The sequence below is a fragment of the Phocoena phocoena genome, chromosome 10, assembly GCF_963924675.1.
Source record: "Phocoena phocoena chromosome 10, mPhoPho1.1, whole genome shotgun sequence".
Classification (NCBI taxonomy): domain Eukaryota; kingdom Metazoa; phylum Chordata; class Mammalia; order Artiodactyla; family Phocoenidae; genus Phocoena; species Phocoena phocoena.
In genome coordinates this window covers 41743880-41769652 of record NC_089228.1, presented here as the reverse complement: position 1 = coordinate 41769652, position 25773 = coordinate 41743880, and the positions used below count along the sequence as shown (strand labels likewise).

General features: G+C 45.7%; 1 protein-coding gene across 1 annotated transcript in view; it reads left to right on the top strand.

Annotated features, from left to right (window-relative positions):
- LIMD1 (LIM domain containing 1) overlaps positions 1-19393 on the top strand; it is a 69077-nt gene extending 49684 nt beyond the window's left edge. The window contains exons 3-8 of the mRNA XM_065886218.1: positions 9953-10020; positions 12552-12614; positions 16717-16847; positions 17463-17514; positions 18031-18099; positions 19256-19393. Coding sequence (XP_065742290.1) covers positions 9953-10020; positions 12552-12614; positions 16717-16847; positions 17463-17514; positions 18031-18099; positions 19256-19393 — 521 coding nt within the window. The remainder of the gene's footprint in view (positions 1-9952; positions 10021-12551; positions 12615-16716; positions 16848-17462; positions 17515-18030; positions 18100-19255) is intronic.
- Positions 19394-25773: the final 6380 nt, after the last annotated feature.

Here is a 25773-nt window from a genome sequence, read left to right as displayed (position 1 = left end):
GGAGGAACCCAGGGGTTTAGGTGCCCAGCCAGCCTCTCTCTTGGGAAGTAGCAAAGCCAAGGACCCCAGCCTGAGCTTTTCCACTTTCCTCTTTCTTCCTGTTCCTCATCCCCCTGGGGCAAGATGAGCCTGTGGAATCCAGGTTGATCTGTTCACTGGAGCCGAACCAATTTGGTTGGTTTCTTTCTGTTGCTTTGTTGTTAGCAATACCTTCTAACAGTTATCCTATTCTGGAAAAAGCTGTTTGAAGCAGTAGATCCAGTAGACCTTTGTGGCTGATGCAAGTGTTCTATAGCTGCTCTGGTCACAAGTGGCTTTCAGGGACTTGGAATGTGCTTGTTCAAGTTGAATTGACTTTTTTCTTTTTAAGATTTATTTTTTATTTATTTATTTATTAGCTGCCTCGGGTCTTAGTTGGAGCACGCGGGCTCTGTGTTGTGGCGCACGGGTTTTTTCTCTTCTCTAGTTGTGGCGCGCAGGCTCCAGGGCGCGTGGGCTCTGTAGTTGTGGCGCACGGGCTTAGTTGCCCCGTGGCATGTGAGATCTTAGTTCCCTGACCAGGGATCCAACCCGTGTCCCCTGCATTGGAAGGCGGATTCTTTATCACTGGACCACCAGGGAAGTCCCTGAACTGAAATTTTAATGTTATTTTATTTAATTAATTCAGTTGCATATCAGTAGCCACACATGGGCCGGTAGCCACTGTGGACGGCACAGGTAGAAGTTACCCGTTGGAACGGTGCAATAAAAACATGATCTAAACAATTGCTAGCTTTTACTTTTCTCAGGAAGTATCTTCCTTGTTGGGAAAACCTTGCATTTTTACTTTTCAAGGAGATATTTTAGAAACTGAAATTGGCGGTGAAGTCTTACAGCCAAGGGCCAATTACTTTTCCAGAATAGATGAGTTGTTTCTATTTCTAGAAACAAGGGAGAATGGTGAGTATTGCAAGTTTAGTTTTATTTGTCACATTAAATGGTCAGCCTCTCTTTGTGTCATCCTCAACCGCTGTTTCCTTCACCAGGCTACACTGACTTTATCCACATGTTTCTGTTTTCATCTGAAGGTGCCCCTGAAGGCATATATAAAATACTCATTCACTGCATCTATGGGAAGTGACTTTTTGGAACGGATTCTCGATGAATCTTTTTTTTTTTAAATTGTGAACATTCTTTTATTTATTTATTTATTTTTCCTTGTGTTGGGTCTTCGTTTTTGTGCGAGGCCTTTCTCCAGTTGCGACGAGCGGGGCCACTCTTCATCGCGGTGCGCGGGCCTCTCACGGTCGCGGCCTCTCCCGTTGCAGAGCACAGGCTCCAGACGCGCAGGCTCAGCGGCCATGGCTTACGGGCCCAGTTGCTCCGCGGCATGTGGGATCCTCCCAGACCAGGGCTCGAACCCGTGTCCCCTGCATCAGCAGGCAGACTCCCAACCACTGCGCCACCAGGGAAGCCCTCGATGAATCTTTACATTTATTAGTGAATATTTTATAAACTATTGTTGTGATCGGAAAATAAAGAGCAACTTTGAGTACTGTATTCTAAAGCTGTGGAAAAGCTCTTTATTTGGTATATTTTCTTGTGCATATCGCTATCCGTTTCCTGTTTCAGGGACTAGAAGCAGGATGATTCTGAAACTAGAGTTATAAAGATGTAACCCAGACACACCCGCCCTCTCAACAGCTTTATGTTTGATGCTAATTGTTATAGGGATGGTCTAGGTCTTAGCACTTTGTTTGAACAAGATGAATCTCTTCAAGTGGAGATGCTGTTTCAGAGACAGTCCTGAGGCATAGCCTAACTCTGTGGTTCTCCAAGTGTGGTCCTTGGACCAGCACAGTCAGCATCACCTGGGAACTCATTAGAAAGGCAAATCCCCAGGCCCTTCCCAGACCTACTAAATCAGAATCTCTGGGGAGGGGCCCAGAAATCTGTGTTACAGCAAACTCACCAGGTGGTTCTGAAGCATGCTGAAGTTTGAGAACCGCCGGCTTAATTTTCTGGTGTTCACGCCTCGACCATTGTTTTATCTTCTGGTGTGTATGAGCTCTGGCATGGCACAGCTGGCTCCAAGTATGTGCCACCATAGGAAGTGTAAGGACAGTGATTTGTCACCACTCAGGGGAGTCACGTGGGGAAGAGGTGTGATTAGGAAGGTCAAGAATCCACCTTCTTTCCCTCCCACAGTCTGAGAAATACTTGTTCCGGGTCAAAGGGATAGTATATTGTGAGGGGAAGGGTGTTGACTTAGCACTAGTGAGACCTGGGTGCAAATCCCAGCTCTTCTGCTTAGCTTCAGTCACACAGCCAAGTTTGCCTGACCACTTAAGCTTTTGTTTCCCCATCTTCAAAACGAAGACTCAGTACAACTGCATATAATGCGATAAGTGGAGTTAACCTGCTTAAAGCGTGGGGTCACGTTATTGCAGGATTAAGGAAATGACCCCCGCCAACCTTCCAACCCCCGCCAGCCTGGAATTCGCAGCCGGTAGTGCTGCTGCCACCTGTCCCTGTCGTGGCTGTGGTCTGGCGCCACCTAGTGGTGGTTGGCTGCTCTAGCTTATTTGTCGATGAGGGTGATTCTGGGTCCTGCACTTGATTGGAACTTTCAGGACAGTGGCCGTGATTCCAGGAATTTCCAGGTTCATTGGTTTCTATTTCATTGGCTAGATCTGGAGTAATTCAGATGGGAGGATACTTCTCTCTGCCTCCCTGCTTCTCAAGATGAGTTTGCTTGCTGTTTCCTGCCTGGCCTCACTGTCACTCCATGTGTCTGTGGTAGAAGATGGGGGTCAGTCACCAGTCACGTTATAGCCACATGGGTGCCATCGCAGGGGATTTTTACAGAATTGTCAAGACAAAGAGATACAACGTAGGTAAAGTGCCCAGTACACAGAAAGTGCTTTAAAAAATGAAAATGCCCTTCTCCGTTCCCTGGTAGGAAGAGAGAAACTGGAATCCACGTGGAGGTGTGCACTCAGCAAGCATTAAATAGTGCGGGCGGGCTCATGGCACAATGGAACAAGCACGCACGTCAGCGTCAGACAGCCTGGCTTCCAACCTGCCCGCTTACTGCCTGGGCTAGCCTCTCTGAGCCTTGGAATTTATGAAATGGAGATGATAACTTTTAACGTATAAGTATGGTGTTTTTATGAAGAGAAGAGGAAACCCAGAGAGCTGGGAGCAACCCTGGGTGTCATTTCCAGTGATTCCCAAGAGTAGGCAATTCCTGCATCTTTGCACTGCTCCATGATGTTGACACGTGACAGGTTCTATTTCTGCCTAATTCTTGGGTGAACCCTTTCCACGCTCTCTGAATCCTAGAGTAGGTGACACAGAGTGGTTTGTGAAACATCTCTGTGAAAGGCATGTAGCAGGTGTGGACAGAAAGGGGGTTAATGATGCAGTGATATGTGTGGCAGTGTTTTCAGACACCTTTAAAACTTTTTTTAGTATATGAAACTTCTAAATATAGTACTTGAAACATAGAAGGCAATCAACAGATGTTAATTTTTTTCTCTCACTCTGACAAAATGCAAACTAAATATGGGTGTGGGAGCCAGTTTCTAAATGCAGGGGGTCTTTTAAAACTTTAGTGAAAACCGGAGTTGGAGTCCTTCAGAGCAGAGGAAGGCCCCACCTTCTCAGGACTGTGGCGGAGTCCTAAATATTCTTTCTTTTTTTTGGTAATAAAGGAAATGCAGATGCAACCTCTGAGCCCTCCCCTGGCTTCTGGGGTCTGGACATGGGACTCCTCAGCTCTGGGGCCTGGCAGCAAAAGGATTTGTCTAGGGAGTTCCCTGGAGGTCCAGTGGTTAGGTCTTGGCGCTTTCGCTGCCGAGGGCCTGGGTTCGATGCCTAGTCAGGGAACTAAGATCCCACAAGCCGCGTGGCCAAAAAAAAAAAAAAAAAGAGGATTTGCCTAGCCAGTGGGCACTTTTTAAAATGATGATCAAAGTGATACCTGTTCATTATCAAAAGTTTGGGGATGTGTAGGAGAGTATAAAGAAGCAAACAACTAGCGAACATCCCGCCACCCCACATCCTACAGATACCTACCGTGTATGTCTCCTCAGAGGCACTGTCATTCTTGGACAGATTTCCTTTCCAGTCTTTTTTTCTTTGAATTTCTTCTTTACGTAGTTGAATCTTACTTTTTTTTTTTTTAACTTTTCACATTATTACGTAAGAGTTTTCTTTTAAAAATTGAGAAGAAAGTATTGTTTCTCAGATTATGGATACATAATTCCAGAAAAATTTAATCTAGAAATGTATGAAGCAGAAATTTCTCTCATACCATCTTCCAGTGTCCTGAATACTAGAAAAAAAATTTAAATATTGAAAAGTATAAAGTGGTAAGTGAAATTGCCCTTTAATACAACCTGTCAGTGCTATATAAGTTTTAAAAAGAAATTTATAAAATTTTGAAAATTATGAAATTTCCCTGTCACACCATCAGCCAGTGCTCACCACTATTAGTCTTAATATGCAGTCTTCCAGTTTTTTTTTCATATCAGTGGTGTATGGGTATAGGTTACTGAAATGGAATTGTACTATAAATATAGTTATCTAGCTTGCTTTTTTCCCTTACTAATGTTAATTTGAGTATCCTTCTATATAGTATAAGCATTTTCGAATACCAATGAAACACTTATTTGACTGGTATTTTAAATGGCTACATATTACATTTAAATGTGTTTTGTTTTATGTGGTCATTTCTCTAAGGCTGCCAATTTGGATCTAAGCAAACATTTATTCACATTTCCGATTCTTTCCCTAAGCTAAGTCCCAGACAGCCCAATTGAGTCAGAGGTAAACATTTTAAAGTTTCCTCTCCAGGGTGAGTTAATCATTTTACACTCTCCTCTATAGCTTACAGAAATATGCACTGACAGCCATCACAAATGAATATGACTGTTTAAAAAAATCTTTGTTGTCATTATAAGTGGGAAAAGCTCTTGTTTACTTTGTGTTTCTTACAGTGCTGGAGGGTTCGACACTTGTTGCACGTGTGATGATTTTCCTCTATGATTTTTGGAACAGGTGATCTACCCTCTATTAAATCAGAAAGCTAATTCCTGCTTAGATTCTTTAGAACTTCCCTGACCCTGTTCCAGGAGCCAGAGCGGGGCGTTCTCCACGCCTTGCCTCAGTAGCCTCACCTCTCTCTAGGAAGTCCCGTGCGTTTCCAGACGGCCTCCTCGCTCCCTCTAGTGGCCTCCTCAGTAGGTGCAACCTCGCTTCCCTTCCTCTCATCAGAACCAGGTCATCCCAGTGGGACGTCCCAGAAGGGAGCAGCAGAGCAACGCCCTCCACGGACTTGCAGCCAGACGGTGTGGGGATTGTTTTCCTCTTAGGGTGGGCTGTTTTTTTCCTTGTCGCCTTGGCTGCTAGGGAGGGACTGGAAGCAGGACATAAGCTCTCACCGCGAGCCTGGCAGGGACACAAGGTAGAAAGGATACTCTAGTTAGTTTTCATTTTCCTTTCTAAAACTGAGCCCTGCGGAATCTTTTTATAGAGGGGAAATTTGTAAGTCAGTAAAGTAATTAAGTTTAACTTCCATGGCTGTCAGAGGGTTCTGTTAGTGAACCCTGAAATCACTGAGCTGTAGGCACTCATTCTTGTTATCCTAGTTTAGTTGGGAAATGCTTTTGAAGGTTCTAGAATGAGAACTTCCTAGAACAACTTTGAGGTAAGGATGGGAGGGAAACTTTGGAGAACTAAAGACTTCTAACGTATGCCTCATTGCCATTCACACTCTCTCACTCCATTAAAGTTTGTTTCAGGCAATAAAAATAATATACATAACCATTGCAGAAAAAAACTAATAACATCACCATTTCCTTTACTCAGAGATAATGACTGTGTATGAGCATATAAGTGTGTCTGTATATCCATGTCTGTGTACACACACACACACACACACACACACACACACACAGATGTTTTTAACCCCATTTTGCAGTATTTTAAATATTTCTCCACTAAATATTTTTGGAAAACAATCTTTTTTTTTTTCTTTTCACTCTCCTCTTCCTGTCAGAAACACATTCTTTAATATGGCTTCGTAATAGTACATAATTTATCTGATAAGAATTAGATATTTGGTTGACACTCATTTCTAAAAAAATTTACTTATTTAATTTATTTAATTTTTGGCTGCGTTGGGTCTTTGTTGCTGCACACGGGCTTCCTCTAGTTGCAGCAAGCGGGGGCTACTCTTCCTTGCAGTGTGCGGGCTTCTCATTGCGGTGGCTTCTCTTGTTCTGGAGCATGGGCTCTAGGCACGCGGGCTTCAGTAGTTGTGGCACATGGGCTCAGTAGTTGTGGCTTGTGGGCTCTAGAGTGCAGGCTCAGTAGCTGTACTGCGCGGGCTTAGTTGCTCCATGGCATGTGGGAATCTTCCCGGACCCATCTTCCTCGAACCTGTGTCCCCTGCACTGGCAGGCAGATTCTTAACCCCTGCGCCACCAGGGAAGCCCGACACTCATTTTTTTGTAAGCTGTTATAAATGATGCTGTGATGAAGATCCTTTAAACAATTTGATTATTTCCTTGGGGTAAGTTCCTGCAGTAGAATTTTTGGGTCACAATAATCCAAACTTTCTAAATTCTGTTGAAATTTGATATTAAATTTGTCTTAAAAAGCCTGTTTCAGTTTCTGCTTTTCCTTGCAGAGTGGAGAGTGTCAGTCTGTCAATGTCATTACCAACACTGTCATTCTTTTTAGCCTTTGCTAATTGGATAGACAAAGCTTGGTATACTATTTTAGTTTGCAGTTATAAAAAAATATGAGAAAAGTTAAGGATTCTTTTATATTCATTGGTCATTCATACTACTTTTGTCATTTTTCCCCCCATTCTTTGCCCAGTCTTAAAATATTGGGCTGTTCATTGAGTAATTTGCATATTGGGGTTAAGTTCTGTTTGTCATATAGTACAGGTGCTTTTTCTAGCATGTCGTTTGCCTTTTGGTTTATAGTGTGTCACCTAAAGAAGCTGTGTGTGTGCCGTTTAAAAACGACAAGAAAACAAAAAGCTACAAGAAAGTACCATGGGAAATAACCCTCATTTACGTACCACCCAGAATACACAAACATTTATCTGTTGTCATTTTGGCTTATTTTTAATAAAGGAAGAAGAATATTACAGATAAATTGGAATCATGTTGGTTCCCCCTCCCGTCCCATTTCCCCCTTCCTCAGGGCAGGTACTATTATGAATTGAGTGTATGGATCCTTCCAATCCCAGCTTTTATACTATTACCTCATATACAAGTATCAATAGACAATATATAGGACTAGTTTTTGTGTGTATGTAACTGACATATACACTCTCTCTCAGAATAATGCATCGTTGAACAGTTTTCCTCATTTGCATATGAGGATTTTCAGTTCAATTCATAATGATACATACAGACCTAGCTCATTCATTTTGATTGCTGTTTAGTATCGCATCCATTGAATATAACTCTAAATTCTTCCTCAATGTATTTATCAATTTTTCCATATTGGTGAACACTGAAGATGCTCTGGGTTTCTCAGTTTTCATTTCAGCCCTGCAGTGAACATCCATACATGCACCTCCTTCTGCACACTGGGGGATCTTCTCAAGGGGTGTCCCTAGCAGTGTGTTGTGGGCAATGTCAATTTTCAGGTCAACTGGCTCTTGCCAATTCTTCCCAAAGTGGTCAAGCCAATCGACATTCCCACCAGCAGTGTGAAAGGGTCCCTCTTTTGTCTCACAACTTCGCCAAGACAGGGAGTTATCAGACTTGGTGAGTTTTGCCCATCTAGGGATGAGTTATCTTCTCATTGTGGTTTTAATTTGCATGCACTGATCGGTGGTGGGATTGAACATCTTTTTCAATGGTTGTTGCCTAGAGTTTAACAGGTTTTGTAATAGGGAAGAACCTTTGTATTCTATTACAAGTTAATCCTTAAAGGCATGTTGCCTTTAAGCTTAAAGTATACATAATGGCCCATCTCTGGGAACCCTGGCTCCCAGGTAATGCGCATTAAGCTAAAATACCTTTGTTTAGCTCACAGGAAACATCCTTTGTTTAGCTCACGGGCCCACCTGTGAATGGCTGCATCGCCCTCTGGAGGCTGACTGGAACCAGGAAATGTTCGGCTTTACTCCCTCCCCTTTAGTATAAAAGAGCCTGAATTCTAACTCAGCCACGGTGGCTCTTTGGAATAGAAGTTTACCATCTTCTTGGTCTACTGGCTTCCCGAATAAAGTCGCTATTCCTTGTCCCAACGACTCGTCTCTCCATTTATTGGCCTGTCGTGGGGCAAGCAGTACGAGCTTGGATTCAATAACAGTTTTCTCTTCTCTACACCTTCCTTTGATCTTTTTCCCCATTGGGTTGCGTGTCTTTTCTTAGGATTATTAGTATTCTTTGTATGTTTTAGATACTAATGCCACGTTGTATGTTGTAGCCATCTTCTTGTCCCTGACTTGCCTTTCCTTTTATTCCATTTATTGCCCTTCCCTTGGTTAGACTGCTACCAAGACCTCTTAGTTTGAGGCTGAGTTGAAATTACAGTTACGTCCTCAGGGGATGTAGCACATGCTCAGAGCATTAAAACATTCGAGAGGAACCCATCAGAGGGTTGGGGAGACATTGAGATAACAGTAAATCTGGCAGCAACTAACACCCCGCAAAGGGTCTGACGGAGAAGGTCAGGGCCTTCCTTGTTAAGCTTAGTATAGAGGCAGGCAAGTGGATGGTCAGTGCATGGAAATTCTTACCGTGCTAAAGTCAAAGACAGTTGCCTGTATTTTCTTGTAACAGCTTTTGTTTTTCGCACTGAGGTCTTTAGTCCATCTGGAGTTTTTTGCTTTTGTAGTTTCATTTATTTCTTTTTGTGGCTTTTCCCCTACGTTGATGCTTTCAAAGTCCTCTCTGAGCTCCGATGAGTCTCCATCAGCAACCTCTCCCCCGTTACCTTGTGCTCTTTGCCTGCTCTGGGGCGTCACAGGCAAGGACACCCATTGTGTAGGGAGGGGACTTCTCTGTGTCTCAAGCACCATCAATATTTTTGACATCGGTGATTTTGGTTTCAAGTGACTTTAGGCCTAAGGAGCTTGATTCCACTAGTGTTTAGAATTCATTCAGTTTTTGAAACTTCCACAGAGTCTGTTGGGTGTGATTTGTGCGTGGCCCTGGAGGTATTCTCATATCTGGGGTTGCTGCTGAATACAGATCCAGGGTCCCCCACAAAGACGCTTCCGCTTACCTCGAACAGGTGGCCCATTGTGTTTTTTCATAAGGGATCCAAGGAATTGATACAGTGTGCTATTCTTGTCAGTGTCCTAGCTCTATGGAAACTAAAGGTACATCTAAGGAGTCAAGGTGCTTTGAACTTTTCCCACTTCCACCCACCCCACTGAGATCAAGAGAAAACAGGAAAAATCATCATTTTTTCAACAGTATGTGTTTTCTGTCGTTCAGATGAAAAAAGATGTGAAAGTAAGGAAGATAAGAGCTCACCAATTTATAGGAATTTCCTGATAGGTTGTCACCAGCATCCCCTGGAGAATATGTCAAAGGTGATGATGCCCAATGTCTGTGGGAGACGGCAGCGTCACAGGAGACTGTTGCCTGGTATCCCCACATGTGGATGCCTCTGCCATCTTGTCACCCAGTGTCTTGCTGGCTTCTTTCTCAGCAGAGAGGAGGTGCGAGAAGTGGGTGTAGGATGATTCCCAAGTCAGTCTGCCAGGCAGCAACCACCAGGGGACCCTGTCTTCTGGCCTGAGTCTACCTGTTACCAAGGACCACAGCAGCTTTCAGGAACCAGAAAATGTTATCGATAATTGGCATTTTTTTGTATGATTATTTTGCATTATTATTATTTCTGCTTTAAAAGATTTTGCCTTTCTTTTCTCTTTTTTCACTGCATATTAACATTTTCTGTTTACCCTGCCTTTGTGTTTTTTCCTTAGGCCGGAAGCTGAGAGGAAAAGCCTTTTATTTTGTCAACGGCAAAGTGTTTTGTGAGGAAGACTTCCTGGTGAGTTTGTCACCCAAGCTTCCCCTCCTTTCAGTCCTGCCCTGAGTCAGGAGGGGAGCGTGCAGAGAAGCTGGGCTAAGCAGAAGAAGGTGGTTTCTCTCTGCGGTCCCTAGTGCCATCTGCAAGCTGCACTGCTGGAGAAAGGTGTCCTGACTTTCCTTCTGCAGAAGCATGGGGTGGCCCACGTTCCCAGGCAAATGACAAACTGCAGAGCTTTGTGCTTTTCAGGGACTTGGGGGTTGCTCAGCGTGTCCTCTTGTGCTTTGCCCATTTCTTCCTTCTCCACCCAGCTCTTAACTCTCACTCTGGGACCTGGGCCCCCTTACTTCTCATCCTGCCTGCCTCTCCCACGCACTGAAAGTCTGTCCATGTGCCAGTGACTCCCACGTCTGAACTCCGGCCACGTAGGCGCCTCTGAGGCCAGCTGTTCACAATCTCCCTGCCCGTCAGACAGTCCCCAGGGTTGTCCCCAGCCCATCCGCCAGCCCCTCCCACTGTACTTGAGAGTCACCTGAAGCAGAAAAGTCCCCTTGCCTGGGACCTTATCTCTGAGAACAGTGTCCTAGGTTCCTCCTCTAGCCCTCCGATTTCCTATCTCTCCTAGAGTGTGGCCAAGCATTGGGCCTGGTGCCACCGCGTCCTCCCCAGGCCTGTGTGGCTCGTGACGTCAGCATGGCTCCGCCGGCCCCTCGCTGCTGTGCTGCGTCACTGCCCGGGCCCGGGATCCAGGGTTCAGAGCATGCGCAGGAGCTCTCCGCGGTCTGGGCAGCCTCCCATCTCACTCACTCTGAGGCTTGCGGTTCTCTGCACGCCATGGCCCCATCCTGTGTGCCTTGGCTTGCACTGGGTTCCCTGCTTGGAATGTCTTCATGCTTCGTTTGCCCAGATCGCCCGACGGCCCTCACGTTCCCCCGCCTCGCAGTGGATCTCCCCTCCTGTGTGCTGCTGCCCCGGGCTTGCCAGTGGTCAGAGCACCTCGTGTCTGTTTACACGTCTTTCCCTGGCTTGACCGTAACTTCCTAGGGAGGGAGGAACCTGCTGCTTCACCTTTACACCTTCAGACCCTAACACAGTGCCAGGCATGGAGCGCCGACCGGTCAGTGGGACCACCAACGTGAGACCCAGAGCTGGCTCGGGGCCAGCTTCTCTGGGGATGTGTGGGTTGACTCATTATGACTCGTGTTTGCCGGCAACCGCCAAGCAAACCCAAGGAAATTGCTTCCTGCGTGCCCTCAGGAATCACTTCCTCCACATGTTCACTTCAGTCTCCGGCACTGTGTGTTTGATAGTCAGATGGTGGCACACCAGAGTTGACTGTCTCCCAGTTTCACATCTGATGGGCCAAGTGCCTGTCCTGCTTCTGGAGTCTCATGGGCTCTTGGTGGGCCAGGTGCCCACCCCTGGGCAAAGTCTTGGGTGCTGGACGACTGTGAGGCTCTGATTGGCCAGGTCTGAGCCAGTGCCTTGCCTTGGAACCCATCATGGGGTCAGCCCCACGGGAATCACAGGACCACAGGATGGGGAATGGGGCTGGATCCCCAAAGAAAATAAAGAACTGTTACCCCTAGAATCAGGAGGAAGTGCTGGGCAGCAAAACCCCACACTACGTGGTGTAGAGTTGCAGAAAATTTCCCTTTTCTTTTCCACCTTCCTTTCCATTACATTTCCCTTATTAAGTTGTGTTTGCAATATTTAAGCTTCTAGTATCTTCCAGCGTGTAGTATCTAGTCTGTTTTCTGAGGTGAGTTCCTCGTTTCTTTCAAGACTAGAGCTCTGTGTGTGTGTGTGTGTGTGTGTGTGTGTGTGTGTGTGTGTGTTTTGGTAAGGTAAGGTAAATAATGTTTATCCAGTTTCTTTGAAGCTAATTGTAAAAGGCATTGGCTTTTAAATCAGACCCAGACTTGAATTTGAATCCCGTCGTTACCCCTTGCAGGCTGTGTGACCATGAGAAGGTCAGTTAACCTTTCAGAGCTTCCCTTTGCTTCCATTTGAGAAACGGTGTAATATATACCTTGAAGAATTGTGTGTTTTTTGTTTTTGTTTTGAAGAATTGTTTTGAAAATTAGAGTGATGGTCTCAAACTTGATTGTGCATCAGAATCCCCTGAAGGGCTTGTGAAAACTCAGGATGGCTAGGCCCCACCCCCTGAGTTTCCAGTTTAGTAGGTCTGGGGTGGAGCTGAAGAATTTGCGCATCTGACAAGTTTCCAGGTGATGCCAGGGAACTCCGTTTTGAGAACCACCGGATGAGAGACTGACGCCTCTCTCTGCGCAGCCTCTTATGCAGAGCCTGGCATGTCATGGGCGCCTGGGTGCAGCTGTTGGAGGCGAGTGGTATTAACATTTGTAATGGCTTTTGTGGCAGAGGATATTCCGTGATTCATCACACTGTTGTCCCCGGGGTCATGACAGATCCTGTGTAGAGTGACACATCTTTCTGAGAAATTCCTTGTGTTCCTCATGACTGGCGGGGAAGTAGCAAGATTCCTCTGCCCCGCCTGGGTTTAACTTTCTTTTCTCTTTCCACTGCAGTACTCTGGTTTCCAGCAGTCTGCTGACAGGTGTTTTCTTTGTGGACATCTGATCATGGACATGGTGAGTAGGGTCAGCCGAACAAGATAATAGCATGGTGGGAGGGGGAGGCATTCAGAGAAAAAAGAAATTAATAATTGAGAACAGTGTTTCGTACCTTGATTTGTGGCTACATCTGGTTTTATTAAAAGAAGACCCCAGGGCTTCCCTGGTGGCTCAGTGGTTGAGAGCCTGCCTGCCAATGCAGGGGACATGGGTTCGTGCCCCGGTCCGGGAAGATCCCACATGCCGCGGAGTGGCTGGGCCTGTGAGCCATGGCTGCTGGGCCTGTGCATCCGGAGTGACGGGAGAGGCCACAGCAGTGAGAGGCCCACGTACCGCAAAAAAAAAAAAAAAAAAAGAAGACCCCATGCTTGCTTGCTTACTGTAGTAGCACCCGCATTTGGCTTTTACTGGAATTAGCATCCTTCGCCATCCAGTCCACATGATGTCATTTCTGCTGGCACTGTCTCCTTTGGGCTGTTCATGTCACATTGGCCTCCCTCTGATTTTCCGTGATCCTTGTGGCATCCCAGGTGAGATGCCAAACGGAGCTGCAGAAATCTCAGCTACTTTGGAATTGGGTGTAGAACGTCAGATAATACAGTTGTTTTCCCCCATGTTCTTCCCGGCTTGATCATTTCCTAAGATGAGGTCTGGGGGCCCGTTGTTCGTTCTGAGATAGCAAAACAGGGAGCAGGTTTTATCCATTCCGTTCCTCGCTCAGCCATGGTTCTCTGAGCTTGTCCTGGGCCTCAGTGCCTTTTCTTTTGAGTGGGGACAGTTCTTCCTTCCTCACCTCCTTTTAGGGTAAGGTTGTGAGGTTAATGAATACAGAGTTCTTATTTTCTCAGGGATCAAATTGCTCACCATTGGAGAACAGCCCTATCGAATTTCTTTAATATATTGGTCAGAGAAAATCGTTATGTAACATTCTACTGTTGAAAGAGTTAAATCCCTCTCTAAGCTGAGCGATTAATTCCAGTATAGAGAAGGGAATTGCTAGTCATTGTTTTTGTTTGTTTGTTTGTTTGTTTACCTTTTTTATTGAGAAACAACTCAGAGGGTGCACATCTTAAGTGTACAGCTGAATGAATTTTTATATATGTATATACCTATGTGTAAACACCACACAGATCAAGGTATAGAACATTTCCAACATCCAGAAAGACCCTCTCCCACAAAGATACCCACTGTTCTGACCTCTGTTGCCCCAGGCTGGTGCTGGAACTTCATACAGGTGGATTCATATAGTATAGATTCCTTTGGGTCAGCCTTTCCTCACTTAGAAAAATGTTTTTGAGATTCATCCATGTTGTTGTCTGTGTTGGTAGTTCATTTATTCTCATTGCTAAGTAGAATTCCATTGTATGGATATAGCACCCTTTATTTATCCATCCTCCTGAAGAGGGGGACTTGGGTGTTATCCAGTTTTGGGCAATTTATGAATAAGTTGCTGTGAACGCTCTTATGCATGTCTTTGGCAGACATAAACACTCATTTCTTCCGGTTTTATGCTGACAGGTATAAAACAGTGAACCAAAGCTGTCCCTGTTGGTGAACAGACGCTGTTGCCGTCCAGGCTCTGACACCGCACAGCACAGCCTGGCCCTGTGAGCGGTGTCCTGAGAAGCTGCTAAGGCCTAGCTAGGAATGCGGCCCTCCAGCCATTCCACCAGGGGAGGCAGGCCCAAGCCACACAGCCTCACCCCTACCTTCCCCAAGTGCCTGCCCAACTCCACAGGGCTCCATTTCTTTAGCAGATTTTGTCCTTGATTTTAGAGCCCTTCTGACAAACCCACCACATATGAGGCCAACAGTGTCCAAATTTATGAACATGACTATACACTGTTCTTATCTGTGGGTAACCTAAGCCTTCTTTGGGCCTCAAGGTATTTCATTTATCTATTACTACATGACAAGCCACCCCCAAACTTAGTGGTGTAAAACAACAGTGATTTATTATTTATCATGATTCCATGGGTCAGGAATTAGGTCAAGGCTCTGCAGGGCGATTCTTCTGCTCCATGTGGCATTAGCTGGGGTCACTTACTCAGCTGTGTTCAGCTGATGGCACAAGATGATCTCTCACCCTCCAGGCCTCTCTCCCCACGGCTACTAATCTTACTCAGTAGTCTAGCCTGGACTTCCTTTCAGCAAGAGAGAGGAAGTAGCAGCTGCCAATTTTCTTACATTCTTGACTTTAAAATCTCAGAACATCATTTCTTCCTCATTCTATTGATCAAAGAAAGTCACAAGGCCAATCCCGATTCAAGGGAAGTGGGGAACTGAATTTTGGAGACCATCTCTACCTCATGGGATAAGATGAAGTCACACTCCTCTCAGACTTGAAAACTTTCAGCGAATGACTGGTAGTGACACTTATTTTTAAAAATAGAACCCTTAATTGCCACCAAGAATTATAATAATACAGAGAAAGGTTCCTTCAGTTACCATTCTTGGTTCTCCAGCAGAATTCAGTTGTGCAACTCTTGGTGTAAATTGTCCGTCTCTGCTCCATCTTTGTTAGTAGAGGGGAATACTCTGGGCTTGGAGGTTAGGCATTTTCCCACATGAAAAAAATTATTACACCTAGTCAGAATGCAGCAAAATGGTATCTTTATCCTACCATACTTCTGGCACAGTGTGGGTTAAATTAATTTAAGGGTCTCTTTCTGCCAAGACAGCATTAGTCTGGGGGCCAAATGCATTCCAAGGTCCGGATTGCTGAGGGGACTCTGAAGCCCAGCCGGTTGTTCTTCCTACTTTGGCAGCTTGGGGAGCCTGGAACATTAGTGAAATCCTAGAGGGGATGAGGAAGCTTGAAAGCTGAGCTTTCAGAGGAGAGCTGGGCTAGCATGACATCCTCCCGGTGCCCCCCAGCTGCAGTGTGTGAGGTGTGGCATGGCCAGAACACAGCATGGCTTTCCCACAGGACTTAACGATGCTCTGCCAAGGTTCTCGTTGGTTCCAAGTCCCCTTCCTTCTGCCTGTCGGAAGGCTTTCTGTGTGGCCCCACTCAGGGATGCTCATGACCAGTCTGTACACTCCTTGCCTACGGTGTTTTGGTGCAGGCTTGCTGGTGTTGATTCCATAGTTCTGTTGTTTGTGCTAAGTTTCATGGCGCAGGTAATCGCAGAAATGAATCTGCTACTGAGTCATCAGAGACGCTTTCAACTGCAGATGACAGAAAGCCCAGACTCAACTCAAACCAATGGTTCTCAAACTTTAGCATGCGTCAGAATCACTCTATTAAAACACCCATTGCTGGAACAGGGCCCAAGGATGTGCATTGTAAACAAGTTCCCAAGGGTTGCCGATGCTGCAGGTGCAGGGACCATACTTGGAGAACCACTGACTTAATAGGAAAAAGTGTTTTATCTCACCTAAGAGGTTTGGAGGGAGGCAGTTCCATGGTGAGTTAATTTGGTGACTCACTGACACCACCGTAGACAGGACGTTCTTTCCCTCTCTTCTCTCTCCCACCCTCCGCATCTAGGCTCTGTTCTGGTTTCAGGATGTCCTCTTACAGTTCCAGGTATCAGTCACATCCAGATCAATGATGCCGAGAGGAAGAGGGTGCATGGGGCTTTCTCCTCGTTGTGTTTAAAAGTAGCAGCAACGAAGAGGCTTTACTTACAATTGGATTTGAGATAATCCGGGGCCGAGTCACGGGCTTCTGGATTATCACGCTGCAGAGTCAAAGCTGCTTAGTAGGGGCACCCGGGAGAGAGAAGTTAAGAGGTTTTTCCCAAGCTCTTCCATTTCCTTGTGGAGTTTCCTTTAATCTTTCCATGTATTTGCTGCTTCCCAAATCTGAGGTGGAGCCTTTCACGGCCCTGCTTTGCATCATTTCCTGCAGAGAATCATGTTTTTTGATCGAGAACCCTCCCTTCTGGAGGTTTGTGAAGTGCAGGAGAAGGATACCATTTGGTTTCCTCCTATTTATACCTGTAACTAGGTTAGCCTTTCCTGCCCCCATCATTGCTTGACTTGGTCCAAGGGAAACTGGGATGAGGGTGGCAGTTGCTCATATGGACCCTCAGCCTGATGTGTCTCTCCCTTCCACTGGCACTTCCTTCCTATAATCCCAGCTGAGTCCTAACCTCTTCCTTGGCACCCCCAGATCCTTCAGGCCCTGGGGAAGTCCTACCACCCCGGCTGCTTCCGCTGTGTTATCTGTAATGAGTGTTTGGACGGGGTACCCTTCACTGTGGACTCAGAGAACAAGATCTACTGTGTCCGGGATTACCACAAGTAAGGAGAGCCACTCGTGTAAGCCACACTGGCTGAAACTCAGCAGGGTGGAGGGTGGGGACCTGCTGAGGCACGTCTGCAGGCTGCTTGCACTGTTGTCGACAGTGCAGCGAACGTGCAATGGTTTTGAGGGGTGTAGCACGGGCCTCGGGGGTCAGCGGATGCCCGTGCAGACAGGAACTGGTTAAAGAATTACGTTTACTGGGAAAACAGGACCAAAAAACCTATAATCAGATTCCTGACTAGGCCTCTGGAGGAATGTGCCAAGCCCTGTGGCTCCAGCCTTACCAGACTTCAAAAGGCCCTGATTCAGGGCTGGTCTCCACCACCCTCAGTTTGCCTGGGCCTGTATGAGGCACCATGAGGGGCGTAAACAGGTCAGCCTCCAGCCCTAGCAGAGTGAGAGGGGGCAAATGCGCTTGTTACCTCTGAGGAACAATCCCGAAGCAATAGTCCCAGGAGTGTGCCAGGTCTGTCTTTATAGACGAACTAGAGGGATTCACGTGAAGAGTGATGGGTGGGAGGCAGGGCCGGGCCAGCGAGGAAGGCTCCAGGCACAAGTCTCCCCGAAACACCTCAATATGCCCTTCACTGCTTCTTTGCTTCTCCCGCCAGGGTGTTGGCCCCCAAGTGTGCAGCCTGTGGCCTTCCCATCCTTCCACCTGAGGTAAGATGCTTTTTCAATTCTGCTCCTGGGGTCTTCCAAGAGATGAATATTTCCCTGGGTCATTTACAAGATCTGTGTCCTGTCCTTATACCTTTGTAAAAATACTTCTAAAATCTCAACTCTGAGATAAATGGTGTCTTCACCAAGAAGCCCGTTTCTTATTAGCTGCCTTCCCTAGCCCAGTGTCCTTCTTATGCCCTGTTTGTCCCTGTAATTGGGTCAAATTCTCTGACTTGATACTGACTCCCAGATTAGATGATGAGCAGATGAACAAGACCAAGTAGGTGGTTTTTTCACTATTGACTCTGACATTCCAGATGGTAGAACTGCATCCCTCTCGGTTCCTCTCATCTACTATATGTGTCCTTTTTTCTGCTGGTGTTAGTATCCACTACTGATTCCTGCACTTCTCCTAAGGCCACCTACTTGCTGCCCCAGAACCCTCCCCCACCCTCCTGGCAGCGGAGTCCGATGGCCCCCCATATAGCCTCTGGTTCTTGCTTTCCTTTGGTCCAGGGCTCAGATGAGACCATCCGAGTCGTGTCCATGGACAGAGACTACCACGTGGAGTGTTACCACTGTGAGGTAGGCCCCTCCCTGCCCTAGAAGGCCCCCAAAACCCATCCTAGAAGTCCAAGAGGAAAGCATCGTGGGTTGATGGAGACAGGATGTGGGCAAGGGGCTGCCCTCCAGAGCTGACAGAAGAAGTGGGGTGAAGCCTGATTTGGTTGGTGGTGGGGGGAGGGAGGTTGGAGAAGATGCATAAAAGTCTTTACTGTTTTCTCCATGTTTGTGACCACCAAGTCCTGAGCCGGTCACAGCTGCTCTCCCTGAAGCCACAGAGTGGGAGGGTCACGGGGAGTGTGGGTTTCAGGTCCTTTTGGGGGGCCAGATTGTCAGGCTGGTGTGTGATTTGAGGAACAGACTCCCTCCCCTCCAGCTTGTAGTCTGTTCTATCTGCCGGGAACCCCTTTCTCAACCGAGCCCTGAAAATCATGAAGAAACCCCCCTTGGAAACAGGCATGTCACTGGTTGGTGTAAAGGCAGGTGGGGCCCATCTGTCCCTTCTCTGTTGTGTCACACCCCAGGCTGAAGGAGTCACTGGTGCCCCATGACTGTCAGGAGAGCCAGAGGTTGTGAAGGGTGCAAACGCGTTAAGCGCTTGTGGAATTTCAACCAGAATTAAGTGGATTCACCCAAGGAAGGAGATTTATTTTGTGATGCTGTGGGTAGGGAGAACAATGAGTGTGGGTGACATATAGCTTGATCCCACTGCCAGCATTGAAGAAATAGGTGGGAATCACTGTTGGTTGGTACCCCAGGTGCTGGAAAAAAAGGTAAAGACACTTGCTCAACTGTGCTTTTATTCAACCCAATATATCCAAAACGTTATCGCCTCTACATGCAGTCGAGAGAAAAAAATTTTCCTGAGATATTTTATATCGTTTTTCTGTCCTAAGTTTTGGAAATCTGGTGTGTGTGTTTGCACTGACATGACATCTCATTTCTGACCAGCCCCATTCCAAGTGCCGGAGAGCTTCATGTGGCCAGTGTTGGACAGTACAGTCCAGACCCTCACTGGGCTGGAGCTGCGTGTCTCCGCACCGGCATGTTTTTTTGCCCGGAAAGAATCACACAGCGCCCTCTGCTGGTTGTACGGGACTGTGTGTGGCCTTTGTGTCACTCTTGCAGTCTGTTTTGTTTTGTTTCGTCACCACTGGATATTTTTGCCTCACCCCAGGACTGCGGTCTGGAGCTCAATGATGAAGATGGTCACCGCTGCTACCCCCTGGAGGACCACCTGTTCTGTCACTCCTGCCACATCAAGAGGCTGGAGAAGGGTCACTCATCCACAGCCCTTCACCAGCACCACTTCTAGCCAGAGCCTTCTGCAGACCTCACGGTGGGGAGGAGCCAGGGTTGCACCATGAGGAGTCCGCTGGTTAATTCCTGTCACCCCTGGGGACGGATTGGGATTGGGGGAGTGGAGGGGAGGCAGGTGCCTTTCCTTTAAACAGGGAGGGGATCCCTGCTGGTCTGGGATTATGTATTTTCCAAGTGCCTTTCACTGCTGCCACACCCTCATCAGATTACTCAGGAAGAAACCCCAGCAAGCGCATGGCATGTGACAGGAGATCTCATTAGTGTGACTGAATGAACCTGTCCCCTCTGGGAAGAGTTCACACTTCAGTGGGAAAGGTTTGCACTGAAGAGAGATTTCAGCTGCCGATATGTTCAATCCTTTCCCTCCCCTTCGGAAAATACCTGCACCCAAACACCCCCTCCCAGCCCCTCCCCCGCCCCACACACACCATAATTTAAGATTTCCTTCCACTCCAGAGCTTCAGTTCTTCTGTAGAATGGCTGCAAATTTTAATTGCATCATTGCAAGAGGGATGCTCTGACGTGTGCTTTGTATCTTAGGAAGAATTCACTTGGTAAAGCAGAGCCAAGGTTTGAAATAAGTGAGATGGGGTTTTCTCCTTGTAGCCTAATAGCATTCTGTGTGCCCCTGGAAATCTTCACTCCTTTAAAGGCAGCTGGCGGCCTGATGGAGGATTGATCCTGTTCTAGGAAAGTGTGCTTTGGGATGAGAACTTGGTGCAGGCGCCAGGCCTCTTTTGCCTGCCTGTTGTGCTTTTTTTCCTCTGGAGCTCTCAAGAATCTGGGACTTCAGAGTTCCCCCTGCAAAGGCTGGTCTCGGGATCTTTCGTGGGGATCCTCTTATGCCTATTTTCGCTTCTTTAACAATGGACTTTGGGGAAGTGTGCCCACATACTGAGACCTGACCCCTTATTAATGAGGAGAGTTTTTGTGTGTAAGATCTCAAAGCCAGCCTGGGAGAGAGTGCCTGAGCATAAGTTATGATATTCATTTCACAGGTTCCTCTCTTGCCAATTCAGGCATTATGCTTGAAGAAACCAGTATAAGGTACACCGCTTTTGTCTGTTTTTTTTTTTTTTCTTTTTCTTTCTGTAAAAATTGTTTCCCTCTACTTTCAGTCTCCCACACACAAAAAAATACCTCACAGATAAGAGCTTCAGATTAAGGAGGAATTTGGCCATCACACTGGACTCAGCCAGTGTGTGTTAGGAACCTCTGGCTTCGCCCAGGTCAGACCAGTGGGTCAGGGCACTGTAATCTTAAGTAAAGTTCAGCTGGGAATAGATCTGATTGATACTGGGTGCTCCTGCCTTATGCATTTCATCATGCTGGCTCCCCGGGATGGCAAGGGCTAAGGGAGGGCCACCTACTGGCAGGATTTCAAGGCCACCTCTGCACTGAAGAGGCAAAATGTGCCCTGTGTGTCACACTCCTGAGGCCAGAGGTCAATACCCCTGGGTATTTCAATGAGAAGAAAGTGTGAGAAAAAGGTTGGCTGGCATTTGGCTTCTCAGCCCATGGGGAGGGACCCTGGGCCTTGTCGCAGGAGGGCAGGGGCCATCTCACCACTGCCAGCCAGGCTGGGAGCATCTCCTCTCTGCTGCCTTACCTCACATCCAGAGGGAAGGGATTGGGTGGCTGGGGCCTCGGAGGGCGTCAGTGGAACCCAAAGGCACAGGGACTCACAGACTATTCACTGGGCCCAGTTCTTAGCCTCTAAGCCATGCTTTGACTCCTTTGGTAGCAGTTGCCTGTAAGAAGCACAGAAATGGCACCATGGATTGTCTTTTCCATTTTTGTTAAATTCATTCTGCTGGAATCCTTTGGCCAGATGTCACTTCAGCCCAAGCTGTGTGATTCTATTGGTTCCTTTTCACAGGCTGAGCCTCCTAAAAACCCATGAATGTTTATAGGAGGGCTAAAAATCCAGGGGGCTGGGGAGGTGAACCCTGGGGTCCCCCCTCCCTTCCCAGCACACCATCCAGCTCAGCCTTGGCAAGGCTGGTGGGCAGATGGAGCCAGCCAGTATGTCTCAACCTGTCTCTGCCAACCTAGGATTATTTCTGGCCTTGATGACACACCTTTGCTCCACTGTCAAGTCAAGCAGAGGAAAGAAAATTGCCTTGGAGCCACATCAGAAGTAGCAGGGGTTTGTTTGCAAATTGGTAACAGCTGACCCTTGAACAGCACGGGTTTGAACTGCATGGGTCCATTTATATGTGGATAATTTTCAGTAGTAAATACTGCAGTCAGTACTACATGAGATCTGTGGTTGGTTGAATCCACGCTGCAGAGGGACCACGGTTACGGACGGCCGACTATAAGTTATATGAGGATTAACCCTTAAGTTGTTCAGGGCATAACTGTAGTTTAAAAATCTGATTCACTTTTTAAATGAAATTTTTAAAGTGTCCTTGATTGAGGCAATTTTGATATCTCAGCAAATATTTTATACTGCTGAAGAAGAACAATAAGAGAATTTCTAGACAACCTCAAAATCTGAGCAGCAACTTCTCTTACTGTCAGTGTCCCTGGAGAGGGTAATGGGTAGGAATCTCCTACCGGTTTTGTCTCCTCCTCAGGCCCTTGCAAAAAAACCATGAATAGATGCCCACTTACCTGGTATTTTAAACTTTCTATAAATTATTAGCCAAATAGAGCTATAATGGGGTTGTATTTCTAGGCATGTAGAAAGAACACACAAGCACTTCGTAGACCGGGATGAATAAGTTTGTTTTAAAAGGTAGAGCAGATAGCCTTGAGTTCCCTAGATGACTCTTGGACTTTAGATAAACAAGAATTATGGCCTGATTCCAGATGCCAAAGCCAGCCTCCAGCCTTCTCCCTTGCCTCACTTTGCCCTCTAGTTTTTTCTTGTCATTTTTCACCCCCCCCCACCCCCCCCCCCAGCTAGGGTCATTCAAAAACGGCCTGAGTTATCTGAGAAAAGTCAGGAATGCAGCTTGGCCTGTCATAGCAGGATCCTCTCTCTCTGACATTATCCTCCCATCTGCGGCTGAGTAGAGAGTGATTTGTTCATTTTTCACACAGAAGGGCATTGAGTCCTGTTGGGTCATTGCCTGCACGTGGCGGCAGGGCTTTCCATTTCTCCGTGGTTAGTGCTTGAGCGAAAGCCTCTTTCGGCTGAGTCCACTGAGGTTGTGCCACTGAGTCCTGGGTGGCCGGTGGGATTACCAAGGAGTTCTGATTGCTTTCAAGTGCTGCCATCACCTTGTTTCCGTGGACTTGAGTTACCCAAGATGAAAAACAGAAATGTTAGAATTTGAGAGAATGATCTGGAATTCACACTCCTTTGCAGGCTGTTTTTGTGTGCCGTTTCCCACATGTGTGAAAGTATGAGAGCTATGACGGCTGCTAGTGCCCTTGCAAAGAATGTGTGCAAGACTTGACCCCAAACCATTGTTGCTTGATGCACTTGTTAAAACTGTCGACCAGGAAACCAAGTGCTTTGTATTCTCCTTTGTGCCAGGAATGAGTCCTCATTTCCCAGTTACTATTGGAAGTAACTTTTAAAAGCAGTAGGAAAAAGATGAGGAAGATGTGTTAGCTATCAATTGTTCTGAGCCAGAACTGGACAGATAAGGGAAATTTCTATCTAGTGTATGAAAATTTCACTCTGCAGGGAGATTATTTTCCCCTGTGTCTCTTCTTTTACTTTAGTTGATTCAAAATATTGTTCCTGTAAAATTATTCAAAATTTTACTGTTACTATAAAATTATTCTGAATATTGTTACCATAAAATTATTCAAAATATTGTTAACTATAAAATTATTCAAAAATTTACTGTTACTATAAAATTATTCCAAATATCATGACAATAAAACTGCCTTAATTTGTAGACTATTAAAGTGATCTCCAACATAATCATGTTTACTGGGTCTGCTTTTGTGTGTATGCAGTAAGCAGATGGGGCTTTTTGCTAACGGGATTTGGTCTTTTAGAGCTCTCGATTCTTTTTTTTTCTTTCTTTCTTTTCCATTATGGTTGATCACAGGACATTGAATATAGTTCCCTGTGCTATACAGTAGGACCTTGTTGTTTATCCATTCTGTATGTAATAGTTTGCGTCTGCTAATCCCAAACTCCCAGTACAACTCTCCCCCGCCCCCTTGCCCCTTGGCAACCACAAGTCTGTTCACTATGTCTGTGAGTCTGTTTCTGTTTCATAGATGAGTTCATCTGTGTCATATTTCAGATTCCACTTAAAAGTGATATCATATGATATTTGTCATTTCTGCCTTACTTCACTTAGTATGATAATCTCTAGGTCCATCCATGTAGCTGCAAATGGCATTATTTCATTCTTTTTTATGTCTGAGAGCTCTGGATTCTTAAAGAAATATTCGGGCGTTGAAACTGTGTAGGGTCTCAGATTTTATCCTACTGGCAAGCTAATAAGCTAGCATGCCATGGTTTTGTGGATCCTGGCAGAAGTTATAAGACTCCTGGGTCAGAGACAAAGGACACTTTATTACTCACAGTTGCAGCAGTAGCATTTCACACTGTAAGCCTTTGCACTAGTTGCCTGAGCTCCAGTTCCTACAGGGCCCCGTGAAGGGGGCCAGGTGATACCTGCATATGCGGTGGGCTGTGTTACAAGAGGAAACCCAAGCTTAGAGAACCACAATCTTTTATAAATGGGCAGTAAACCTGCCTGGCTTTTGCTCCAGAGAGAGATACTATCTCTTCCATCCAAGTCTGTTTACTACTCAAACATCCTTGAAAAGGTAGTCTGGAAGTAAGGCAGTGCCTCCCTCACAAGGTGTGTAGGAATGTGAGAGACGCTTAGAGAATCGTCTTTCAGTCTTTCAAGCATCCAGTTTCTTCACCTGGGACCTTATTATTGAGACTTTTCAGGTCATGCTCAAAACGGTGGTCGTTTTGTCTCCTTCCCTTTTGTGTATGTTACTGTTTTTTCTAATGAGGTTATGACCAAAGAATTCCAGAGGTGAGTGACCCTCTAGAGTTAAGGCAACCACATACAGGAAGGCAGGACTTGCAGAGGGAAGGGGCAAGCAATGAGAGAGTGGCTATTCCGATTTTTACAAATGTAGGCTGCTGTTTTTCTATGACCCTCCCTGATGCTACAAGGGATGAAGATGTAGTCAGGGGAAATGTCTGGGCCAGGGTGTGCCCAGGACTAGAGATGAGGTCTCCCGATTGCTAACTAGCATGGGAGAAGGGGTGAGGAGCCAAGGTATGTGATTGCCATCTATACCCAGACAGGGAATAGCCCTGAGTCGACTCACGTGGTCAACCCTCTGGTGCACAATAAGCCCTCGGGCAGGGTGGCTTTGGGGTCAAAAGCCTGGATTCAAGTTCTAACTCAGGCTCCACTACCAAACTGCTCAATGAACGTAAGCAAATTTAGTTCCCTCATCTGTAAAAATGGGGATAACAACTGAACTTACCTTACAGGACTATTGTGGAATTGACTGAATTAGTCCAAGTAACGAGCTTAGAGCTCTTAATTTTTCAATAATAGTCACAGGTTTTAAGACTTACTTGATCTTTCCATTGGGACAACTAACAAAATAAATTACAAATGGGTTAAAGTACATGGACAAAACGATACAAACACAATTTGAAAAGAGCAACAGAAGAAACCATAGGGTAAATATTGGTAAACTGGAATATATAAAAGTGAAAATTACTTGAGGTTCAAAAATATTATAAGGAAAAGGAAAATATAAGCTAAAAATTGCAATGCGTTCGATAGCTGAAGAATTAATATCATTAATATATTTAAAAGTTTAAATCTATAAGAAGAAAATGAGTACATATATCAAGAGAAAATATATACATCAAGTAATATAAGTAAAAGGAAGTTCTGTTTCTCAGTTAAGAAAAGTGCAAAAAAATCATAATGAAATTTATAATACTCAGTGTTAGCATGCAAGGAAACTGATGCTATTGATGTAAATGTGTATTTCTTTAAATTTTTTGGCAGGCAACTTGAAAGTATATGCCAAAGTCCATGAAATGGACCTTAAAAATGTCTCTCTGATCATTCAACATCTAAAAATTTATAAGGTATCAGAAATAATTCAACATAGCATTATTTTTAAAAAAAGTGTTAAACTGACAACAACCCAGATTCCCAACAAAGAGGGTAATGTTTAAAATATCTAGTTTTTTTATGGGTTATCTTCAAAGAATGTTTAATGACCATAAATCTCAGACCCAAAGCTAAGGAGACAAAATGAGAACACAAAGACATTTGTGACAAAACCCCAAATTTGGAAAAAATACGTGTGTAGGTTTATATTAAAAAGTGTGGAAGAAAAGTAAAAGTCCATAAGGAAAAAAAATTATGACGTTAATAGTAATGACGGCGGGGGCGGGGATTATGA